General features: G+C 43.1%; 1 protein-coding gene across 3 annotated transcripts; it reads right to left on the bottom strand.

The window, feature by feature from the left end:
• Nucleotides 1-1,046: 1,046 nt before the first annotated feature.
• LOC118364545 (uncharacterized) lies at nt 1,047-23,615 on the bottom strand. 3 transcript variants are annotated; one of them, XM_052489683.1, is made up of 10 exons: nt 23,190-23,615; nt 21,036-21,144; nt 20,665-20,794; nt 20,415-20,569; nt 20,108-20,229; nt 19,902-20,025; nt 19,116-19,220; nt 14,002-18,936; nt 10,533-10,694; nt 1,047-1,307 (listed from the first exon to the last, which is right to left on the bottom strand). In XM_052489683.1, exons 3-8 carry the CDS (start codon nt 20,780-20,782, stop codon nt 18,745-18,747), a joined length of 816 nt encoding a protein of 271 aa, XP_052345643.1. In that variant the 5' UTR covers nt 20,783-20,794; nt 21,036-21,144; nt 23,190-23,615; the 3' UTR covers nt 1,047-1,307; nt 10,533-10,694; nt 14,002-18,744. The 3 variants fall into 3 exon arrangements, with proteins under 3 accessions (XP_052345643.1, XP_052345644.1, XP_052345645.1); XM_052489684.1 differs by having other exon boundaries at nt 14,002-14,051; nt 21,036-23,615; XM_052489685.1 differs by having other exon boundaries at nt 14,002-14,048; nt 21,036-23,615.
• Nucleotides 23,616-23,681: the final 66 nt, after the last annotated feature.

Here is a 23,681-nt window from a genome sequence, read left to right as displayed (position 1 = left end):
ATCAGAGTTGAATCTCTTATCTATGCACACTCACAGGGTCCTACACACTTACAGTACACACCCACTCCATAATTTGCTCACAAACATTTATACTGACTACACACACCCTCTCACATACAATCATCATATACGCTGCTGCTACTGTTTATTATATATCCTGATGCCTAGTTACCTTACCCCTATCGATCCAGTATCCCTGCAAATGTAAATATGGTACTGGAACTGGCCCTGTGTAATATATTTGTTATATCTTGTGTGTTTTAATTCTACGTTATTGATTACTGCATTGTTGGGGTTAGCGCGTGCAAGAAAGATATTTCACTCTACTTGTGCATGTGACATTGAAACTTAATCCATCTCTCAATGCTCACTCCTCATGAACTCCACAACCCTACAGAATCTGTTCTGTATTAGTTCTTTTAGCAGGTCACATTCCGATTGGAATCTCTTTCTAAAGTGAGCCTGGGTAATGAAGGGAAGCAAACATTCACCTCATTATTAGAACATGTATCCCAAAAAGTATCAGATTGAGAGGAGAAAAATACAGAAAATAAACAGCATTGAAGTTGTTTTTTTATCTGGTTCATTCCAAGACAATGGTAACAAAGCTTGAGTCGACATGTCAATCACTCTTTTCTAATACACAACACAATTCAGCACTAATATGACAGAGAGAGGTCATATGATTCTGGGAAACTCAGGGTTGAACAGCAGAAAGGCACTTCTGAGAACACGATACAGACAATATCTAGCGAGCGAGAAAGATTCAGAGAAAACTCAAGGGCCCATTCATCCTCTCTCAAGGGCCCATCGACTGTCGCACTCGCAACTCTGCTGCTTTCCAACAAAGTGTTGCATCTGGTCTAGTTTGTAAAGTGTACAGTGATAGTTAAGAGGTCTTAGTAAACTACATCTCTATAAACTTGACCTTTATTTAATGTCCGAGTTAATAGTGTACTATAAAAGTAGAGTGGTATGCAGTCTAAACGCTGTTTACCCACTTTTTACATTTTATTTACGCACCTGTCGCAGAAAAAGACATTGGAAACATGGAGAGCATTACTTTATTCACAGCGAAAGACTCTCAGCGTTACCAACGTACTGTTTCACCACTACATCACTGGTAGAGAGGGGTGAGGTCAATGTTACATGGTATCCTCTTCCTCATTGTCACTGTAGAGCTCAAAGTCTTCATCCAGTGCAGGGTCTGTCTCCTCCTCCCCCTCTGTCTCACCCCCCACTTCCACCAGGAGCTGCTCCATGTGCTCCAGTATGGGTCCGTCGTCACAGCGCAACTTCACGTATAGCTGGAGAGAGAGAGAGACCGTTTGTTACATACATGCACATTTCCACCACGACTTATTGTTAAAAATGCCTCTTTCCTAGTGTATTGGACTCAGCAGAACAAGGAAAGCAGATAGGATTGTTCTCTGCTCTCTCTCACATACACAGTATTGCTGTTGTTATCTCAGTGAAATGTGCTGTGAAGCAGGACCATTACAAAAGCCTATTGTAGAGGGGACCAGTAGATTTCCTGGTGTATAAAACTCTCTGCCTGAGTGGAAGCACTGGACTGATAACAGAACGGAACCCACCACACACACAATGATTCATTCCTTTTGCTCGAAACAACTTCTCCTCTAGTGAAGGAGATAAGCAGGTCTGAGAATCTGGGCTGAACTGCATTATTCTGTCTCATCCAAGCACGCACGCACATGCACACAAAGTACAAACAGCTGCAGGAACCGATCACCTTCACACTTACAAAGTAACCCTGTGTGTGCCAAAGTGCATGCGTTTCTGTCACCCCAGGAACAGATCACCTTCACACTTACAGTGTAACCCTGTGTGTGCCAACGTGCATGCGTTTCTGTCACCCCAGGAACAGATCACCTTCACACTTACAGTGTAACCCTGTGTGTGCCAACGTGCATGCGTTTGTGTCACCCCAGGAACAGCCTCCAAGCAGACGCTTGGCCCCTTAGGAGCTCATTTGGAGACAGTTGATGTCCTTCATTTTCAAGCTGATCAATTGAGTAGCATGGCATATCAATAAAATGTACTTATTCAACATAAGCTGTGACGTTTATGGAATGCTCATTTATAAAGAGGAACGCATCTGCCAGGATAGTATAATTTTTCATTGCGATAGCCGTTAGTTAAATAAACTGTGTTATACATTAGAGAAGAGTGCTGAGCTCGGGCAAAGCCACACAACCAATTAAACACATTTCTCATTTAGAGTAATGCAAGTTTCTCTCCCTTCTTTCACGGGTTGGCTGCTCTGTGTATGTGAGAGTGTGTTTGTGTCTCCCTCTTTCACAGGTCGGCTGCTCTGTGTGGTGTGTATGTGTTTGTGTCTCTCTCTTTCACTGGTCAGCTGGTCAGTGTATGTGCATCACGGGTCAGCAGGTTCTCTGGTCTAATCCAAGAAGCTTTCCCTCAAAGCCTGGAGTCTGAGGCACATCTGGCCACTGCTACACGTACACACACCCAATGACACGTCTTTCTTAAGCCGTTGTGACAGGGGGTGAGGGTGTTGACCTATGAAGAGAGAGGAGGGAAATTAACCCTTTAATTATCTCACCCTCTCGCTCTCCTTCCTCTTTCTCTCCCCACGCTCCAGATCCCTCTCGCTCTCCTTCCTCTTTCTCTCCCCACGCTCCAGAACCCTATCGCTCTCCGTCCTCTTTCTCTCCCCATGCTCCAGATCCCTCTCGCTCTCCTTCCTCTTTCTCTCCCCACGCTACATATCCCTCTCGCTCTCCTTCCATTTTCTCTCCCCACGCTCCAGATCCCTATCGCTCTCCTTCCTCTTTCTCTCCCCACGCTCCAGATTCCTCTCGCTCTCCTTCCTCTTCCCACGCTCCAGATCCCTCTCGCTCTCCTTCCTCTTTTTCTCCCCACGCTCCAGATCCATCTCACTCTCCTTCCTCTTTCTCTCCCCACGCTCCAGATCCCTCTCACTCTCCTTCCTCTTTCTCTCCCCACGCTCCAGATCCCTCTCGCTCTCCTTCCTCTTTCTCTCCCCACGCTCCAGATCCCTCTCACTCTCCTTCCTCTTTCTCTCCCCACGCTCCAGATCCCTATCACTCTCCTTCCTCTTTCTCTCCCCACGCTCCAGATCCCTCTCGCTCTCCTTCCTCTTTCTCTCCCCATGCTCCAGATCCCTCTCGCTCTCCTTCCTCTTTCTCTCCCCACGCTCCAGATCCCTCTCGCTCTCCTTCCTCTTTCTCTCCCCACGCTCCAGATCCATCTCACTCTCCTTCCTCTTTCTCTCCCCACGCTCCAGATCCCTCTCGCTCTCCTTCCTCTTTCTCTCCCCACGCTCCAGATCCCTCTCGCTCTCCTTCCTCTTTTTCTCCCCACGCTCCAGATCCCTCTCGCTCTCTTTCCTCTTTCTCTCCCCACGCTCCAGATCCCTTCCACTCTCCTTCCTCTTTCTCTGCCCACGCTCCAGATCCCTCTCGCTCTCCTTCCTCTTTCTCTCCCCACGCTCCAGATCCCTATCGCTTTCCTTGAGGTTCAGGGTGATTAAGTGTACATACAATAAATGGCACACATCTCATAAAAAGAGCAGCAGAAATTGTTTAAGTGAGAGCCGATGTGCCCTTGACGCAAAATGAATGATAGACTTTCTTTCTTTCTTTGGGTGAATCTAATAGAGATCAAGGACTTTCTCCTCGCCTCCCTCTAAATCACAATCCCCTCTCCTATCTCAGCTCCTCTCAAACTTCCTACAAATCTCTCCTGCTGTGTCTCCACTCCCTCCATCCTTCACCCGCTCTCTTTTCCTCCTGACCCACACTACTTTCTTCATCCCTCTTCCTTCACCTTCTCCATCTTTCTCAACCCGCCTTCTCTCTCTGCTCCACAAGTGACCTTCCTGTCTGTGTGACAGATCACTGCTCAAACTCCAACCTAGAAACACACACCCACACACACACTCTCAGGAGATGAGGAGAGCAGGGTAGGGAATGGTGTGAGAGGTGGAGTGTAGGGGAGTAGAGGGCTGAGGGATGGTGTGGTATGGTTAACAGCAGAGGAGGTGAAATCAATAGTAAAAACATCAGAGAGAGGCAGCCTTGTGTGTGTGGAGTAAAAGAGTATGTATGTGTGTGTGTGTGTGTGTGTGTGTGTGTGTGTGTGTGTGTGTGTGTGTGTGTGTGTGTGTGTGTGTGTGTGTGTGTGTGTGTGTGTGTGTGTGTGTGTGTGTGTGTGTGTGTGTGTGAATATATAAATGAGTGTGTGTGGGAAGGAGCAAGTGGAGGTCAAGCGTTTTACTCTTTGATGAGCTAGAGGCGATCCCTTAGGGTATGGATGGCTTGGAGGGTGTGTGTGTGATGTAATTTTAATGCTGTGGCTGAAAAGCGTGAGTGAACTCCAGGAGTGAAGTGTTAATAGTGTGTGTGTCAGGGTTTTTGTTAGGAAAATGTGGCGCCGGACATTTAACCGGCAGCATTTTAATTTAACGGACATTTGAGAGATTTACCAGACCTATATGTATTGGGTGTGCAACCTGATTAGGGCGTCAACCCACGGTGCTCAGAATGACAGAACTCACATTTAGATAATGGTTACTCAGAACATGCAAGACGAGGATGCAACGGTGTGCGTCCTTATCTAATTCCGAAGAGCAATTTGAAGATGTTAGAATAACTGCCACATATACAGTGCCTTGCGAAAGTATTCGGCCCCCTTGAAATTTGCGACCTTTTGCCACATTTCAGGCTTCAAACATAAAGATATAAAACTGTATTTTTTTGTGAAGAAACAACAACAAGTGGGACACAATCATGAAGTGGAACGACATTTATTGGATATTTCAAACTTTTTTAACAAATCAAAAACTGAATAATTGGGCTTGCAAAATTATTCAGCCCCCTTAAGTTAATACTTTGTAGCGACACCTTTTGCTGCGATGACAGCTGTAAGTCGCTTGGGGTATGTCTCTATCAGTTTTGCACATCGAGAGACTGAAATTGTTTCCCATTCCTCCTTGCAAAACAGCTCGAGCTCAGTGAGGTTGGATGGAGAGCATTTGTGAACAGCAGTTTTCAGTTCTTTCCACAGATTCTCGATTGGATTCAGGTCTGGACTTTGACTTGGCCATTCTAACACCTGGATATGTTTATTTTTGAACCATTCCATTGTAGATTTTGCTTTATGTTTTTGGATCATTGTCTTGTTGGAAGACAAATCTCCGTCCCAGTCTCAGGTCTTTTGCAGACTCCATCAGGTTTTCTTCTAGAATGGTCCTGTATTTAGCTCCACCCATCTTCCCATCGATTTTAACCATCTTCCCTGTCCCTGCTGAAGAAAAGCAGGCCTAAACCATGATGCGGCCACCACCACGTTTGACAGTGGGGATGGTGTGTTCAGGGTGATGAGCTGTGTTGCTTTTACGCCAAACATAACGTTTTGCATTGTTGCCAAAAAGTTCAATTTTGGTTTCATCTGACCAGAGCACCTTCTTCCACATGTTTGGTGTGTCTCCCAGGTGGCTTGTGGCAAACTTTAAACAACACTTTTTATGGATATCTTTAAGAAATGGCTTTCTTCTTGCCACTCTTCCATAAAGGCCAGATTTGTGCAATATACGACTGATTGTTGTCCTATGGACAGTGTCTCCCACCTCAGCTGTAGATCTCTGCAGTTCATCCAGAGTGATCATGGGCCTCTTGGCTGCATCTCTGATCAGTCTTCTACTTGTATGAGCTGAAAGTTTAGAAGGACGGCCAGGCCTTGGTAGATTTGCAGTGGTCTGATACTCCTTCCATTTCAATATTATCGCTTGCACAGTGCTCCTTGGGATGTTTAAAGCTTGGGAAATATTTTTGTATCCAAATCCGGCTTTAAAATTCTTCACAACAGTATCTCGGACCTGCCTGGTGTGTTCCTTATTCTTCATGATGCTCTCCGCGCTTTTAACGGACCTCTGAGACTATCACAGTGCAGGTGCATTTATACGGAGACTTGATTACACACAGGTGGATTGTATTTATCATCATTAGTCATTTAGGTCAACATTGGATCATTCAGAAATCCTCACAGAACTTCTGGAGAGAGTTTGCTGCACTGAAAGTAAAGGGGCTGAATAATTTTGCATGCCCAATTTTTCAGTTTTTGATTTGTTAAAAAAGTTTGAAATATCCAATAAATGTCATTCCACTTCATGATTTTGTCCCAATTGTTGGTGATTCTTCACAAAAAAAAATACAGTTTTATATCTTTATGTTTGAAGCCTGAAATGTGGCAAAAGGTCGCAAAGTTCAAAGGGGCCGAATACTTTCGCAAGGCACTGTACCTTTTCTCAGCCAACAAGACGAGTAACAGAAAAATCACTAGCCTATGTCCATCTACTGTCCCCCTTAGTGGAAAAAGTTGACCTATTCTATTGGTCAGCTTGTTGAGAAAGAAATAGTAGTCCTAGTAGTCCTAGCTCTTTTTAAATTGTGGATTTAGAATAGTTTTAGAATGATTGGGCTTATAAAAGCACCTTTAACTGCAGGAGCAACGAATGACCTGTTTGAGAAGCTGTAGCAGTAGCTCCCGCGCTGTCTAACAGATTTTCCTCTCATAGGTTCTGTGTCTGTATACTGTGAGCATGTGATAAACATAACAACTAACGAAAGTACACGCGCGGCAATTTAATTCCACTAAATTATGCAAATTAACCTATAGACCGTTAAGCATGAGTAGTCAAATGTGTTTACATCGACTGGTATTTCAAAAAAGCAATATTTTGCCATGGGATTCTTTTTCTTCTCCTGAACATTTTATTTAAAAAGGCTTAAAAATATATTTTACGCCAAAAGCCGGCTATTGTCAGCTAACAGAAGCCCTGGTGTGTGCACACGTGTGTAGACTCCCCTAGTGAGAGATAAATTGCCAAAGACATGTACTGTTCACACCACTACCTGTGTGTGTGTGTGTGTGTATGTGTGTGTGTGTGTGTATGTGTGTGTGTGTGTGTGTGTGTGTGTGTGTGTGTGTGTGTGTGTGTGTGTGTGTGTGTGTGTGTGTGTGTGTGTGTGTGTGTGTGTGTGTGTGTGTGTGTGCGCACATGGTGTTCATGCCTGTGTCCTATGACAAACATACAAATTGCATACAGCTATTTGTGGCTTTATAAGGGGCTATGAGTTTACAGCTCCTCTTCTCTCCTCTAAGAGGGGTTGCGGGATGGTTGGAGGGGTGTCAAGGTCAACCATCATCCAACCCCCTTGTAAACTTCCATGAGAGGGAGCCAAAGAGAAACAGGGTCTGTCTCTTTAGAAGTAATGTGGCGAAGCACATTCATCAGAGGGGAAATGAATAATGGAGATATTTCTAACGAACAGAATCAAATGTGCACAGACACATACATGCACAAATGTAATTAAATATGCACACTCACACAAACAGTGCTAACAACATAATTAAGTATGCTAGAAGTGGACTTGTGTCTAAACAAGTCAGTGTGTAGTAGGCCTCATTAACATGTTCAGTGTTTCTGACTAACTTTGAGACTGAACACTTTAATAATTAACACCACGCTCACAAACACTGGTTTGTTACAATGGAAAACTCTCATACACACACTTGTGATGCGCGGGTTGAAACTAACCCGCAGTCCCCGTGGTTATATCCGTGGGGTGGGCAGGTTTATGGTCATGAAATATTGTGTGGATTAAGGGTGGGTGGCAGGCGGGCGGGTTGAATAAAGAGAAAAATCCATAAATGTATAATTATTGTGCAATTCATAGCTATAGGTTACATTGGGGTTTCCCTTTAACTATTTGTATCTGAAGTCAGTGCGTAAGCCTAAGCTTCAGGGCCTAACTGTAAAGGCGCCAAATACACAGCAATTGCCAAATGCTTTTGGGAACACTGGCAGAATCTTTTACGTCGGTCCACTGAGGCAAAAAGGACAATGTCGGAGTATAATTCAATAAGAGAAAAGCTGCAAAATGGAGTTTAAAATAAAGAGAAGGGAGGACCAGAAAAGTAATATATGGGAAAAATGATGTGTGATGGTTGTGAGGAGCTATACAAATTTGACAGTCACAAGACTGGGACTTCAAATATGTCAAAGGACCTGTACTGTTCAGGTGGGTTAAATGGAATAGGAACTGAAATCTGGACATTAACTGTGGGTCTTTAACCTCTCGCATAGTCTTAATATTAACTCCTTCAGAATTAAGTGGTTATTGCAGTAAAATTATACACCAAATGTAAATTGACTTGGAAAGAGCAGTGGATAAATATTATTTATTTATCTTGAGAGAATGAATGCGTAAGAGACCGCCCGTGAAGGTCCTAACTTTATCAGCACATAAAATATGCATCCAAGCTCAAATTGAATCTTATCAGAAACATGTTAGGTCGTTTTCACAGCTTTGAACTCCCTTAAAACTAGGGATGCAAGGGTACACAGTATGTTATCGAACCGTTCGGTACGCCCCCTACGGCTCAATACACACACGTGAACCGCGGAATTACGGTATAAATGTAATTTTCTTATAATTTCCTAAACTTGCTTATTTGGCTGCAGACTACACGCACATTGTACATTCAGATCCACCAAACCAGACGCGCAGTTTGTGGCCGTTAGGGGGTTCCTGAGGGCTGACAAACTTTACTCCACAGCAATGTCTCAAAATGTGGCAACAGCAGTGACAGCAACCCCCTCCCCGTAAACAACCAATGGACGATTTGCAATGACAGTAGGAAACCTCCCTAATAGGGCCCCATGAAGAGAATGGAAACTAAAAATAATATTCTCTCATCTCCAACGTGACAATGGCAAGACAGAGAGAAACAATGCCGTCTTTCAAATCAGCTGTGTGGGAACATTTTGGATTCAGCGTTCAATACGATGATGAGGGTAAGAAGACCGTAAAAAAACAAAGTACAGTCTGCAAGCATTGCTTTGCCACTGTCGGCCACTCGAGTGGAAACACTTCTAACATGATGTGTCATTTACGTCGCCATCACTCGGCCCTATATCCCTAGCAGGTGGAGCTGGAGCGTCCACTCGTTAGCGAAAACACAACAATCTCTCGCTGCTGCCTTCCAACAACAATTTGCGACAAATTCAAAAAAACACAAAGAAATAAAGATTATTCATAGCCAAAGATTTGCAGCTCTATTCGGTGGTTACTGACTCTGGATTTCCTCACCAGATGAAATGTTTTTTACCGCGTTACAATGTCCCCTCCCGCACACATTTCAGCAGCGAAGTAATTCCCAAACTCCATGAAACATCACGGAGAGAAATTGAAAATTTCACAGACACCCTATCTAGCTCTCGCCACTGATAGTTGGACCTCCAGAGCAACTCAAAGCTACCTCACTGTGACGGTTTACTATGTACTGGAAGCTACCTCACTGTGACGGTTTACTATGTACTGGAAGCTACCTCACTGTGACGGTTCACTGTGTACTGGAAGCTACCTCACTGTGACGGTTCACTGTGTACTGGAAGCTACCTCACTGTGACGGTTCACTGTGTACTGGAAGCTACCTCACTGTAACGGTTCACTATGTACTGGAAGCTACCTTACTGTGACGGTTCACTATGTACTGGATTGGGAGATGAAGAGCTACGTGTTGCCAACTCGTCCCCTTTATGAGTCATACAAGCGCACACTTTTCTTAAAACTATAGACACCGAAACCATACCCCACAAACTGTGATACATACCGAACCGTGGGCCCACTGTACTGTTGCATCCCTACTTAAAACTGGTAAAATGTTGGTAATTTGGACATTTTGCACAGAAAATCGTTCCCATTTTGGGGGGTTATTTCTGCGCAGAGAAATAGATGAAAGAGAACTTTAGCGATGTCAACTAGATTGATGCATTCATTCTATCTATGTATACATACATATTTTCTGTTGAGCAAGGGTTTATTTTGTTTTCTAAGGCAACAAGTAAATGACAAAAGCTGCATGTATCTAATTATAGACAAGTCGAGTAACAAATAGCCTAACAAGATGTCAGAAAGCAGAAACATGCCCACCTAAAAATAGATCCTGCACCCCCAGTTAAAAAATTGTTCCAGCATCTCTGACTGTACAGGACATTTTCTATATTAGCAGTCAGATGCAAGCCTCAGATTTCCACTTTGTCACAATTTGGCGGTTGCGGATGGCTTATTAGCAATTGCGGAGGGGTTGAACAAACAGCTGACCCGCGCATAACTAACCTTGTGGGGACACAATTCAGTCCCATTCAAAATCCTATTTCTCTAACCTTAACCCCAAAACTGAATCTTAACCCTAAAAATTAACCCTAGCTCCTAAAAGTAATTCTAACCTTAACCCTAAACCCCTTTTGTTTGTTTACTATTCGTGGGGACACACACACACTTCATGGGGCTCTCCATATAGAGTGTAACAAAATTCTAAATTAAGATAGGGTTAACATTTCAGATTCACTGCCAGCAGTGAAGCTCTGTATCATACATGTGTATTACTGACTGTACAAGCTGACAGTACAATATTGACCAAACAGGCTGACATCAATACATGGCCTCATCAGTGTGTACCTTCTTGGCTTTGGACAGGTAAGATCTGGCTGCCTCCTTCAACACTTCACACTCCTCCCGCTCTTCTCTCTCCTCCCTTGTTCTCTCCTCATCGCTCTCCTCTCTCTCCTCCCTTGTTCTCTCCATGTGCAGGTAACACACCCAGCCTGAGAGATACCACACCTGTGAGAGAGAGAGAAATGTGTATTTTATTAAGTGAGCTCAGCTGTGACAGGGAAAAACACATTTAACGGTCTAGCCTGCGTGAAATCTGTACCTGGAACTGTGACAAACAGGCTTTACACACGCGCACACACCGGAGGCACTTATTGAAATGCTCACGGCATCCTCATGAGCTGCCACTATGGTAACGAGCTGGGCCTGTGCCGCTTGACTGTGTCTTCGCAAACTTTCGTCTCCATGCGTCAATCTGACAGCGCTGTCACACACACACACACACACACACACACACACACACACACACACACACACACACACACACACACACACCCCACTTACAGACTAAAGGACAAAACACAGCTACACACATTGCATTCCTTCTCACCTCTCAACTACCTGCTGTATTCTCTCTCCCTCATACCAATACTGTACACACCTACATTAAAACACACCCTACATAGTTTACCCTCTTCCTTCCACCTACAACACACAGCACACTTGTACTTCAGAAACGTGTGTGAGGGTGTGTATCATCTGAGGACAAGGATCAGCCACCAACACTTCTTGCAGAAGCAGGACATTAACATTCCCCTCATTTACTATTCATTTTACAACAGAAAACATCAGCGACCTCCACCTCTATCAGTAGACCCATTACATGCACGCACGCACGCACTCATGAAGACAAGAGGCTTGAAGGCTGAACATAACTTTATGCCTTTTGAATGATTATACAATTATTAGAAGCATCCTCTTCATGACCTGATCTGCAACTCGTAACTTAAGTTGAGCATAGCGGTTTCAGAACTTTTGAATACACGCACTGACCTGTGTGTGCATGTGTGTGTGTGTCTAGATCTGGGTTGCTACTTCAATCAGAATGTCTTTGCTTCCTCAAAATAACCTTCATTAGAATAAGTCTCTTTGAAAGTGTTTATGAAATGTGGTCTGTTTTGCTCGTATTTATGGATGTATTAAACTAAGCACACACACACTTCATGAGCACACACACACACCACTCGTCTCAGCAAACGAACGAGCCAGCTAATTAAGAACATCAGAGAATCCACTCAACACCCACACGTTATTCTCTTAATGATAAGTCTACAGTAAGTAGGTGTCAATCAGTCCTCTTGGACGAGACAACAGTCACAGATACCATCTAGTTCTAGAGAGTTTTTGTAGTTTTAACAAGGTCCATGTAAAGACGTCTAAGTCAGAATTCTATTGTTGACAAAGTACTACTTTGTACAGCGAGTTACGTGCCACCACCTTGACTAGTGGAAGCTGTTTGGGTCCATTAACAATGCATGAGTTACCGAGGTGGGTGACTTATCAACAAGAATGGTTAGCACAAATACAGTTTGAGCTGTGGATAGAGGGTTTAGTGTAGGCTGTGTCATCGTCATTTCCAGTTGTGTTATACAGGTTATTCTGATGGTGCGACTGACAAAACATACGCTTTACTGTATATTCATAGGAGTTCAAACTGTGTGTGTGTGTATATATAAAAACAAATATATAATATATATATATATATATTATGTGTGTGTGCGTGTTTCTGCTTAGAGCAGGTGTCTCCTGAATGAGTTCAAAGGTTCAGCAAGTGACTGCTCTCAATCTGTCAGCTGAGGTGTGTAGGAGGAAGGGTGAGAAAGAATGAGCACACTGCAGTGAGATCGTCACACACACACACACACACACACACACACACACACACACACACACACACACACACACACACACACACACACACACACACACACACACACACACCCTGCAAAGAATACCAATATGGCTCTGGAGCAGAGAGAACTGAACAGAGGCTGCAGGTGTGTGTCCTGCTCACTTCACACACAGAAAATAAAACTACCCCAGAATCTTTTCAGTGTCTATTTTCAAAGGATAAAGGTAAAAACATGAACAACTTCATAGTTAAGAACACTATAACAGTGGAAGAAAATGTAACTTAACACTATAACAGTGGTAGAAAATGTAACTTCAGAACACTATAACAGTGGAAGAAAATGTAACTTCAGAACACTATAACAGTGGAAGAAAATGTAACTTCAGAACACTATAACAGTGGAAGAAAATGTAACTTCAGAACACTATAAGTGGAAGAAAATGTAACTTAATAACACTATAACAGTGGAAGAAAATGTAACTTAATAACACTATAACAGTGGAAGAAAATGTAACTTAATAACACTATAACAGTGGAAGAAAATGTAACATATTCTACAAGAACCAATATCACTCCCTAAAAACAACCCTATGGAACAATCCTTGGATAGCTTTTCAGAATTCACAGATAAAATGGTCCACATTGAAAACTAAAAGGCATAGAAACTGTAAATGACGGTAATAGGAAATAAATGTATTTCCATGACAGAATTAAAAAGCAATTTTGAACTGACCAATGTAGATATTTTCAAATGCATGTAACTTAAAAGTTATATCAAGAAATGTTTATTTAAAATATTTTAGACATCAGAGCAATCTTGAGGGAATCCCATTTGAGTCAGAAAAGGATATTCATATGACAGGTTAAGTATACAAAACCTTGCAGAGACCATAATCAACTTACAATCTCTTAGAAAAAAGAACAAAAATAAACTATTGGAACCAAGACTTAAAAATAACTGATATTGGCACAAGATGGAGGGAATGTTGGAACATAACTAACAGAATTACAGTGCACGAAAATGCACGCTTAACCCAGTATAAACTAAAGAGACAAAATGTATAAATTCTACACCACAACGGCAGAGTCACATCTTAAGTGTAAAACTAATAATGACGCAATAATCCATGCCTTCTGGGAATGGTGAACTCCAAAAGTTATGGGGAGAGTTAGAAAGTTGGCTGTCAGAAGGATTCATGTAAATAAACTTTTAATCAGTCTGTCTGCATACTGTATTTCAAGACTTGGCATATGAGGGTGCAGTGAGATACCCAATTGGTTGGACAATACTTTTCTCATCAATCATCTTGAAAAAACTTACACATAAAACTGGAAATCAATCAATCCCTCGTTAACACAATGGAAAAGGTCAAATGCTTTATTGTCTAAATGTTTAAAGTATGTAGGCAACGGAGAGAAACAAAATGGTGCAGTAGAGGCCAGAGAAAGTGATGCGGGTGCTGGAGACGGGGGTGTGAGCAGGTGGGCCTGGGCAGGGGTGATGTTGTTGATGTTTGTGTGTGCCTGTATGCTATCATTTGTGTGTGGATGTTTTGTATTGTGTAAAAAAATATATATATAAAAAAACACACACAAAAAAAAAAAACTGACATCATGACTCACCTGCACCACCTCGTCATCTTCCTCTAGTAGACCCTCCAACACATCTACTGCTGTCAGAGAGAAATCATTAAAAAAACACACAAACCATAATTTCTGTTGTTCATTATACATCAAGCACATCCTGCTCCTAGCCTGAGTGGCTATGTGTGTGGAGGCAGAGCGAGTGAGGTGTTTCCTGTCACACACATCTCGCTCTTTCTGCTGCCCTAATCAATGATGTGATCAGCGAGTCTGATTAGACTCTCAGAACCCAGTGATCCGTCGACACAGTCGTCAATAGCAACAGGACAGCTTACACAGTCATCAATACACAACGAAGCTAATCTCGTGATTACTATCAATAATCAGTCAATATCGCTCCTTTCCAATACTCCTCGACCTCAACAACCAATACAGAACTGGTCATGGTCAATAGTTCTAGTCTTGATCACCAGTCCACGCCCTCCTGTCCTGATGATTCCAGACTAGTTCACCTTACCCCTCCCCAGTGTTTATGATCTCACGCATCTCTTCAAAGAGTTCACCTGTCCCGTTTTCTTCTTCCCTCTTACACTTTTTATCATCACTTGTGTATGCGAGAGACAAAGGGTGTGTGTGTTCATTAACTGTGGCGCTGATTACCTGCTGAGTGGTATTACGTTTGATTAATTAACACATTCTGATTAGCGGGAAATCAACATCTCATTCCTGATGATCTACAAAGTACATGTTTTGTATTAGAGCGGAGGTTGATCAAACTATTTAGCCGATGTAGTTAAACACTCAACTATCTGTGCTAGTTCCAGACCTCCAAGGAGCCAACCACTGAGTAACAACAGCTTACTAGAAAACAGACATCAACTCACAACAGACAGACATTCCCCTGACAACAACCCATGACGACAACAACAACTCAACTCTAAGACTGGTTGTCATGACACTACCTCTTGTAAGGACAAAATATTATTCCTGTGTGAATTGCTGAGGACTTTTACCTGTTTATATGGTCTTTATATACATGTAACTCCTGCATTATTCACTTGAAATGCACCGATTGTCATTCACAGTTGCTTTGGTGTTCCTGCATCTCTGTCTCTGAAACAGTGTGTGTGTGTGTGTGTGTGTGTGTGTAAGAGAGACAGCTCTCCTGACTATTGTAGTCATTTGTCTTGTCCCTATCCATGCTCTGCACTCTTGTAAAATGGTTCTGTTCAGCAACATTGCCTGCAGATTACTCAACAGCAACAACAAATATACACACGAAACGTGTCGTCCCCTTTGCTTCGGGACCAGTTAGAAACCGCCCTCCTGGGATTAGCTCATTTATAAGTCTCTCTCTCTCTCTCTATGTGTCTATGTGTAGCCGTGAGCATGCTTGTGTGTGTTTGTAGTGTCTTTATTAGTGTTTGTTGAGTCAGACTCCCGTACCTTTGTAACCTCCTGTCATATGAGTGAAAAACAAAGTGATTCATTTGGTCCTTTAAAAAAAGAAAAATTAAAGCTTCAATATCAAATCATTTCTGGGTAATAATTAAGTACCTTACTGTGATTATTTTTAACCATTTTAATTGAAAACAAACTGAAATAGCTTCTTAGAAAATAGCACATTTTCAAGCAAGAACTTAGCTAGGGCTGGTCTGAGTGGGGAGGGGAAAACTGAAAACTAGCTGTTATTGGCAGCGAGGTTTGGAACTCTTATTGGTCTATTAACTAATTTACCTCCTGGTGATGTCACCAGGTAGGCCAAAACTGCATCCCACCAAAACAGGCTGATGTTTTAGGCGGTCTATTCAAACAGCTCTTACACTAAAAGGGCATTACGATCATTTTCACTGTATTTTTCCAGCCTCAGTGTGGAAATATACACTTAGTGGACAGTTTATTAGGTGCACCCTGTTCACAAAAAAATGTGAAATGGTTCACTCCTACAGACAGTGAGTCACATGGCTGTGGTTTGCTATATAAAGCACGCAGACAGGCATTGAGGCATTTAGTTACTGTTCGATTGAACGTTAGAATGGGCAAAATGAGTGACGCAAATGATTGAGTGTGGTTTGATGGTCTGTGCCAGGCGCTCTGGTTCCAGGATCTCGGAAACGGCCAGCCTCCTGGGCTTTTCACACACGATAGTGTCTACAGTTTACAGAGAAAGGTGCGACAAAAAAAAAATAATTAAAAACATTCTTTCAGGGGCAGTCCTGTGGGCGAAAACAGCTCATTGATGAGAGGTTGAAGGAGAATGGCTAGAATCGTGCAAGCTAACAGGCGGGCCACAAACAGGCAAATAATGGCGCAGTACAACCGTGGTGTGCAGAACGGCATCTCCGAATGCACAACTCGTAGGTCCTTGTCATGGATTGGCTATTGCAGCAGACGACCACACCGGGTTCCACTCCCATCAGCTAAAAACAAGAGGCACCAGTGGGCACGCGATCACCAACACTGGACAACTGAAGAGTCCATGGCCCAATTGTGCCTAGTGTGAACAGTACTGGCTGGTGGTGGTGGTGTAATGGTGTGGGGAATGTCAAGTCCCTTGATACCAATTGAGCAACATTTTCATGCCCCAAAGAATTCAGGCTGTTCTGGAGACAAAGGAGGATTCAACTCAGTACTAGATGGGTGTACCTAATAAACTGGCCCAGTGTATATAAAAAACAGAAAAATCAGTTTGACTGCACTGGGCCTTTAACATCGCTCCAATGCAATGTGTAGACTGCATCTTACTTGTGCTATGGTGATATATGATAAAACAAACAGGCCTAGCCTTCATATGCACTTAACAAAAATAGTAGCGCAACATGTAGTGATGGAAATAAAAGATCCCATTAAATATTCCAACCCTTCACAAAAGCTTATTTCTCTCGAATTTTGTGCACAAATTTGTTTACATCCTTCTTGTGAGCCTTTTATCCTTTGTCAAGATAATCCATCAACCTGGCAGGTGTGGCATATCAAGAAGCTGATTAAACAGCATGATAACACAGTGCTGGGGACAATAAAAGGTCACTAAAATGTGATGTTTTGTCACGCAACACAATGCCACAGAGCTTGCAATTGTCATGCTGACTGCAGGAATGCCCACCAGAGCTATTTCCAGATAATTTAATGTTAGTTTCTCTACCATAAGCCACCTCCAATGTCATTTTGGATGTTTTGGCCTGGCTCTACAGTGGGTGTACATGGCTCCCAAGTGGGTGGGCCTATACCCTCCCAGACCCACCCATGGCTGCACCCCTGCCCAGTCATGTAAAATCCATAGATGAATGACTGATTTCATTATTTGAACTGTAACTCAGCAAAATCTTTTAAATTGTTGAATGTTGCGTTTATATTTTTGTTCAGTATATATACAAACCACATGACCAAAAGTATGTGGACACGTGCTCTTCAAACATCTCATTCCAAAATCATGGGCATTAATATGGAGTTGGTTCCCCCTTTCTTCTGGGAAGGCTTAGCACTAGATGTTGGAACATTGCTACTGAGACTAGCTTCCATTCAACCACAAGAGCATTACTGAGGTTGGGCACTGTTGGCGATTAAGCCTGGATCACAGTCTGAGTTCCAATTCATGTCAATGGTGTTAGATGGGGTTGAGGTCAGGGCTCTGTGCAGGCCAGTCAAGTTCTTCCACACCTATCTCGACAAACCATTTCTGTATGGACCTTGCTTTCTGCACTGGGGCATTGTCATGCTGAAGAGAAATTTGGAAGCACAGAATCGTCTAGAATGTCATTGTATGCTGTAGAATTAACATTTCCCTTCAATGGAACTAAGGGGCCTAGAGCTGAACTTGTTGGAAAGGTGACATCCTATGACGGTGCCACGTTGAAAGTCACTGAGCTCTTCAGTAAGGCGATTGTACTGCCAATGTTTGTCTATGGAAATTGCATGCCTGTGTGCTCGATTTTATACACCTGTCAGCAACGTGTGTAGCTGATATAGCCAAATCCACTAATTGGAAGGTCTCCACATACTTTTGTATATATAGTGTATTTTTGGAATGTTCGTTCAAATCACCACTGAGTTTTTATTTCAGCTGTTCAGAAATATCATATTGGTTTACGGTTCAGAAGAGGGTGAGTAAAGCATAGAGTAAAAAGAAAAACTTGAATGTGTAAAATAACACGTGCAGAACATAGTTATGAGAAAGAAGTTTACAGAGGGGTGGAACAGGGGTGAGAAATCCGTATTCATAGCCAATTATATTTGACCCTGGTTGTAACCACAGTCTTTTTCTCCCTTGTTCCCTCTCTGCTGTACTTGGGTCAAATGCTTCTTGTCCGCTGTTTAACAACGGATTCCCTATTCGATTCCGATGTGTGTGTTGTTGTTGTATGAAAACTGCAATGTTAATGACTTGCCTCTGGGTTTTTACCACTGCTGTGTAGAAACTTTTAACAATAGAAGACTAAAATAGTCTGTTATTCTAGCTCTGAGTTATCTTGTCAGGCATCTCCTGTTCTCCAGTTATCTGCTGCTTCCATATTGTTGTTATCGTGGTGAATGTTTCCAAGCTCACAGCCATCTTCATCCTCATCTCCTCCTCCTCAATTGTGTCTGATTCCTCAATAGATGCACTGAGTAGTGCACACTGTAGTGTGTGTGTGTGTGTGTGTGTGTGTGTGTGTGTGTGTGGCTTGCTGCCACATGCAGGAGGATGAAGACAAACAATGTGTCAGACACAAACACCTCTCCACCCCTCTCCCTCCAGATCATTTCTAAAGCCCTCTATCCTCTTATCTCCGTTCCTCCCTCCATTTACCTCGCTCTCTGGGTAAAGACCACTCCTCTATTATTGAAGATGATCTCTGGCAAAGATAAAGAATACAGAGCACTGGCCTTTTCAAAGAGGAAACTCATCCTACACACATATATTCCTATCTCGTACTCTTCTGCCTCTATGAGGAGTTTGGCCGTGGTGATGCGGGATTCATATGGTGGGAAGTCACTCTGGAAAGGGAACACCAATTAGACACACACACACTCACAGAATCTCTCTCACACAGACACACACAACGTCACACACAAACAGAGCGATAAGTTGGCCCTCTGACTTGGCTTTTATGCTCTGGGTTGTCTGACTCACCTGTGTGTGTATGTGTGTGATTGGGGGGGGGTTAGTCTCTCACCTGTGTGTGTTCCTCCTCTATGTCCTCTCTGCTGGGTGGAGCGTCACTCTGTTTCAGGGTAGGTAGCCACGCATCCACACTCCTCATCAGGTACTCCCTCCCCTCCTACACACACAGAAAAGCAGACATCTGCTCCCCTGAACTGTCAAATAAAACTCCATCTGGTTAGACCCACAGTGCCATCTGGTGGCTGGAGGAGATATCAAAAGTAACCTTGAGAAAATCTGCAGTATTCCAAAACTCGTCCCCTCTTTGAAATGTTAAGAGTCATTTAGGAGTAAATACCTAGCTAGCTGTTATTGTTGCTCCCTAAAGATTAAGGTTTGCCGAAGAATTGGAGGCCTGTCTCATTGCAGTGCTAGGACTAGCAGATTATCATAAAATTCTATGGCAATTGCAAATGCTCTGATTGTTCAGTTATAGACTATTTTTCTCTCTCCCCTTATCACTTTCTTTTGCTCTCTCTCCCCCCACCTTTCCTCCTCCTCTCTTTGTCAGATGTGATCCCTGTGCCCAAATGTATCTGCTTCATAACTAATTCTGCATTAATATCCGTCATAAACTGATTCATGTGTGTATGTCTAGCTCAGCAGATTAATGGCATATGATTCCATTTTCTCACATTAATTAATCTGATTTGATTAATCTGATAATCTGATCGCTGCTTTAATAAGATGATAACTTAGCGTGAGACATACCACCCTCTGATTTATAGCCATACTGTGTGTGTGTGTGTGTGTGTGTGTGTGTGTGTGTGTGTGTGTGTGTGTGTGTGTGTGTGTGGACCTGGTTCTTCTCTGTACTGAACAGGTAGCTGGCCATCAGCTGTAGAGCCTCTGGGTTGTCAGGGTGATAGGTCAGCGCTCTCTCTATGGCCTCTCGACACTGATCTCCTGCCCTATCCTCCATACTACACAAACACACAAATCTGTAAATTCAATACACAACAGGCCTTTCAGGTAACAAAAATGTATATATGACTTTTGTGTTACCAGAGGTCAGTGAAGTAGATCTCTGCCACAGAACAGTAGGCCACACACACGTCTCTGGCTGTCAGGATCTCTGACCCCGAGTCCTGGAGTGGGAAGGCTGCTGCCTCAGCTCCTGCTCCTGCCTGCGGTGACGGTTGGGGTAGAAGTTTTCAGCATCTCTGGCTGCCAGTTTGTAACCGTTAGTTTATGATAGTCAGTTTGTGACAGTCAGTAGACGTGTTCAGACTGAGAAGCAACAGCTCCTCCTAGTGTTCTGTGTTAGACATGCATTCAACAAGATCCATAATACATGTGTGTGTGTGCTCACTGTGGCTTGTGCATGTTTCTCCAGCATACACCGTAGTATCTGTATTCCTTTGAGGTAGTATTGCACAGCCTCCTGGCCTGTGTGTATCTGCCCTAGAGACATGTATTTACTATGACCTTCATCAGGACTCAACTGCACCGCACGCAGAAACACTTAGAGCTGGAGTTAAGGAACACACACACACGCGTGTGCGTTTGCACAACACACACAGAGATGCAATCAAACCATACACACACACTGAAGGATATTTCCTTAGCCCTCTCTGTGTTTCCCAGTTCAGAGTGGATGTGTCCTAGCAGGTCAAGGGTAAGGAGGTTGTCAGGCTCGCTGTCAGAACCTCCCCCCATCTCAAACTCCAAACTGTCCATACCCTCCTCAGTCTGAAACACAACACAGGACAGATGTTAGTGTGAAGCGTGTGGCAAACTCCAAACTTCCCGCACACTCCTGACTCCATCTGAAACAGGAGAAAGAGAGAGTAGGTCTGGAAGTGTGTGTGTGTGTGTGTGTGTGTGTGTGTGTGTGTGTGTGTGTGTGTGTGTGTGTGTGTGTGTGTGTGTGTGTGTGTGTGTGTGTGTGTGTGTGTGTGTGTGTGTGTGTGTGTGTGTGTGTGTGTTCTACCTTCCCCAATAGTTGTTATACAGTATATATACAGCAGTTTTTTTCTTGGCTTTCTCCTGCATCTTCAGCTTCATTCAATCTTGAGGTGACAGACCTGCCAGTCCAGAGCCTGTTGCAACACAGCCCCTATTGTCAACAATAGCCTACATAAGTCTGCCTACAGTTACTGTAGCTAGCAAGCAAGTTAGATTGCTAGGTTGTTCTTTCCAGAGCGGACAAGCGAGCTACAGTGCCTTCAGAAAGTATTCACACCCCTCGACATTATCCACATTTTGTTGTGTTACAGCCGGAATAGAAATTGGATTCAATTGCATTTTTTTGTCATTGGCCTACACACAATACCCCCATAATGTTAAAATGGAATGATGTTTTTGAAAATATAAAATGAAAAGCTGAAAAGTCTTGAGTCAATAAGTATTCAACCCCTTTGTTATGACAGGCCTAAAGTTCAGGAGTAAAAATGTCCTTAAGAAGTCAAAGGCAGTGAAAATCAAACACAGATTCAACCACAAAGACTAGGGAGGTTTTCCAATGCCTCGCAAAGAAGGGCACATATTGGTAGAAGGGTAAAACAAAAAGCAGACATTGAATATCCCTTTGACCATGGTGAAGTTATTAAATACACTTTGGATGGTGTAAAGATACAGGCGTCCTTCCTAACTCAGTTGCTGTAGAGGAAGAAAACCGCCCAGGGATTTTACATTGAGGCCAATGGAGGCTTTACTAGGTTTAATAGTGGTGGCTGCATCATGTTATGGGTATGCTTGTAGTTAAGGACTGGGGAGTTTTTCAGGATAAAAAATAAACAAAGGAGCTAAGCACAGGCAAAGTCCTAGAGCAAAACCTGGTTCAGAATGCTATCCACCAGACACCCGGAGATGAATTCATCTTTCAGCAGGACAATAACCCAATACATAAGGACAAATCTACACTGGGGTTGCTTACCAAGAAGACAGTGGCCAAGTTACAGTTTTGACTTAAATCTACTTGAAAATCTATGGCAAGACCTGCAAATGGCTGTCTAGCAAAGATGAATAACCATTTTGGCAGAACATTAATATTTTTCGAAAGAATAATGGGCAAATGTTGCACAATCCAGGTGTGGAAAGCGCTTAGAGACTTACCCAGAAAGACTCACAGCTGTAATCACTGACAAATGTTTTCACTTTGTCAATATGGGGTAACTCTGGGTAGTAAGTTGGTGGTCTGTTGACATCCCTCTAGTGGTGTGGGGGCTGTGCTTTGGCAAAGTCGGTGGGGTTATATCCTGCCTGGTTGGCCTTGTCTGGTGATATCGTCAGAAGGGGCCACAGTGTCCCCTGACCCCCCTTGGTCTCAGCTTCCATTATCTATGCTGCAATAGTCTGTGCGCCGGGGGTTAGGGTCAGTCTGTTATATCTGGTGTCATTCTCCCGTCTTATCTGGTGTCCTGTGTGAATTTAAGTATGCTCCCTCAAATTCTCTCTCTCCCCTCCGGAGTACCTGAGCCTTAGGACCATGCCTCAGGACTACCTGGCCTGATGACTCCTGGCTGTCCCCAGTCCACATGGTCGTGCTGCTGCTCCAGTTTCAACTGTTCTGCCTCTGGCTATAGAACCCTGATCTGTTCACCGGACGTGCGACTGTACCTTGTACCAGACCTGCTGTTTTCGACTCTCTCTACCACACCTGCTGTCTCAACCCCTGAATGTTCAGCTACGAAAAGCCAACTGACATTTATTCCATTAGTCTACAACCACTGTAATTATTATTCACTGGCCAAGTACTCTAATCTCCACCCGGCACAGCCAGAAGAGGACTGGCCACCCCTCAGAGCCTGGTTCCTCTCTCGGGGTTCTTCCTATGTTCCTGTCTTTCTAGGGAGTTATTCCAAGCCACCGTGCTTCTACATCTGAAATTGTTTGCTGTTTGGGGTTTTAGTATAAACACTTAAGAGACATCTGCTGATGTAAACTGGGCTTTAAATACATTTGATTTGGTATTGTGTTTAATAAAATATTTAATACATTTTGAATTGCGGCTGTAAGACAACAAAATATGAAATACGTCAACCGGTATGAATACTTTCTGAAGGCACTGCAGCTATCACACAGGGACAACAACACAAGTTGTCCTTTATAGCGATCTAGCTAACGCGTTAGCCACGTCTCATACCCCCGTTAGAGCACGGATCGTTCCTCTTGGCTTTGCTCTTCTTTTTGCCATTGGGTTTGCCTCCCATTACAACAAGAACGATTTGTAATCAACTTCTATCATTTATGTTAGAATCACTGTAAAAATATGGGGATAAATGAGTCCACCCATAGGGTATAAGTGCACATACTCAGTACTGTTAACCCAGCGGCTACGGAGCATGATAGTGGACAAACAGTTCCAGTCCCAATGAATGACAGTAAGAAGTCACTGTTTGAGAACACCAAAGGCAATCGATTTGATGTTGCGTTTTCTTGTGTCTTATTTGTTATATACAACCTTAATTAGTTGAGTCTTTGATCAAAATATTTGATGTTAGGTTTCCTTGTGCCTCATTTATTATATACAACCTGAATTAGTTGTCTTCGATCAACTGCCATTGATAAAGTATTGAACCAAACGTCACTGAGATAATGTACAGAAAATAGGCGGGAAAGATATGACGTAGATAAT

This window comes from Oncorhynchus keta, chromosome 31 (genome assembly GCF_023373465.1).
Source record: "Oncorhynchus keta strain PuntledgeMale-10-30-2019 chromosome 31, Oket_V2, whole genome shotgun sequence".
NCBI lineage: Eukaryota > Metazoa > Chordata > Actinopteri > Salmoniformes > Salmonidae > Oncorhynchus > Oncorhynchus keta.
This window is presented reverse-complemented; position numbering and strand designations above follow the sequence as displayed.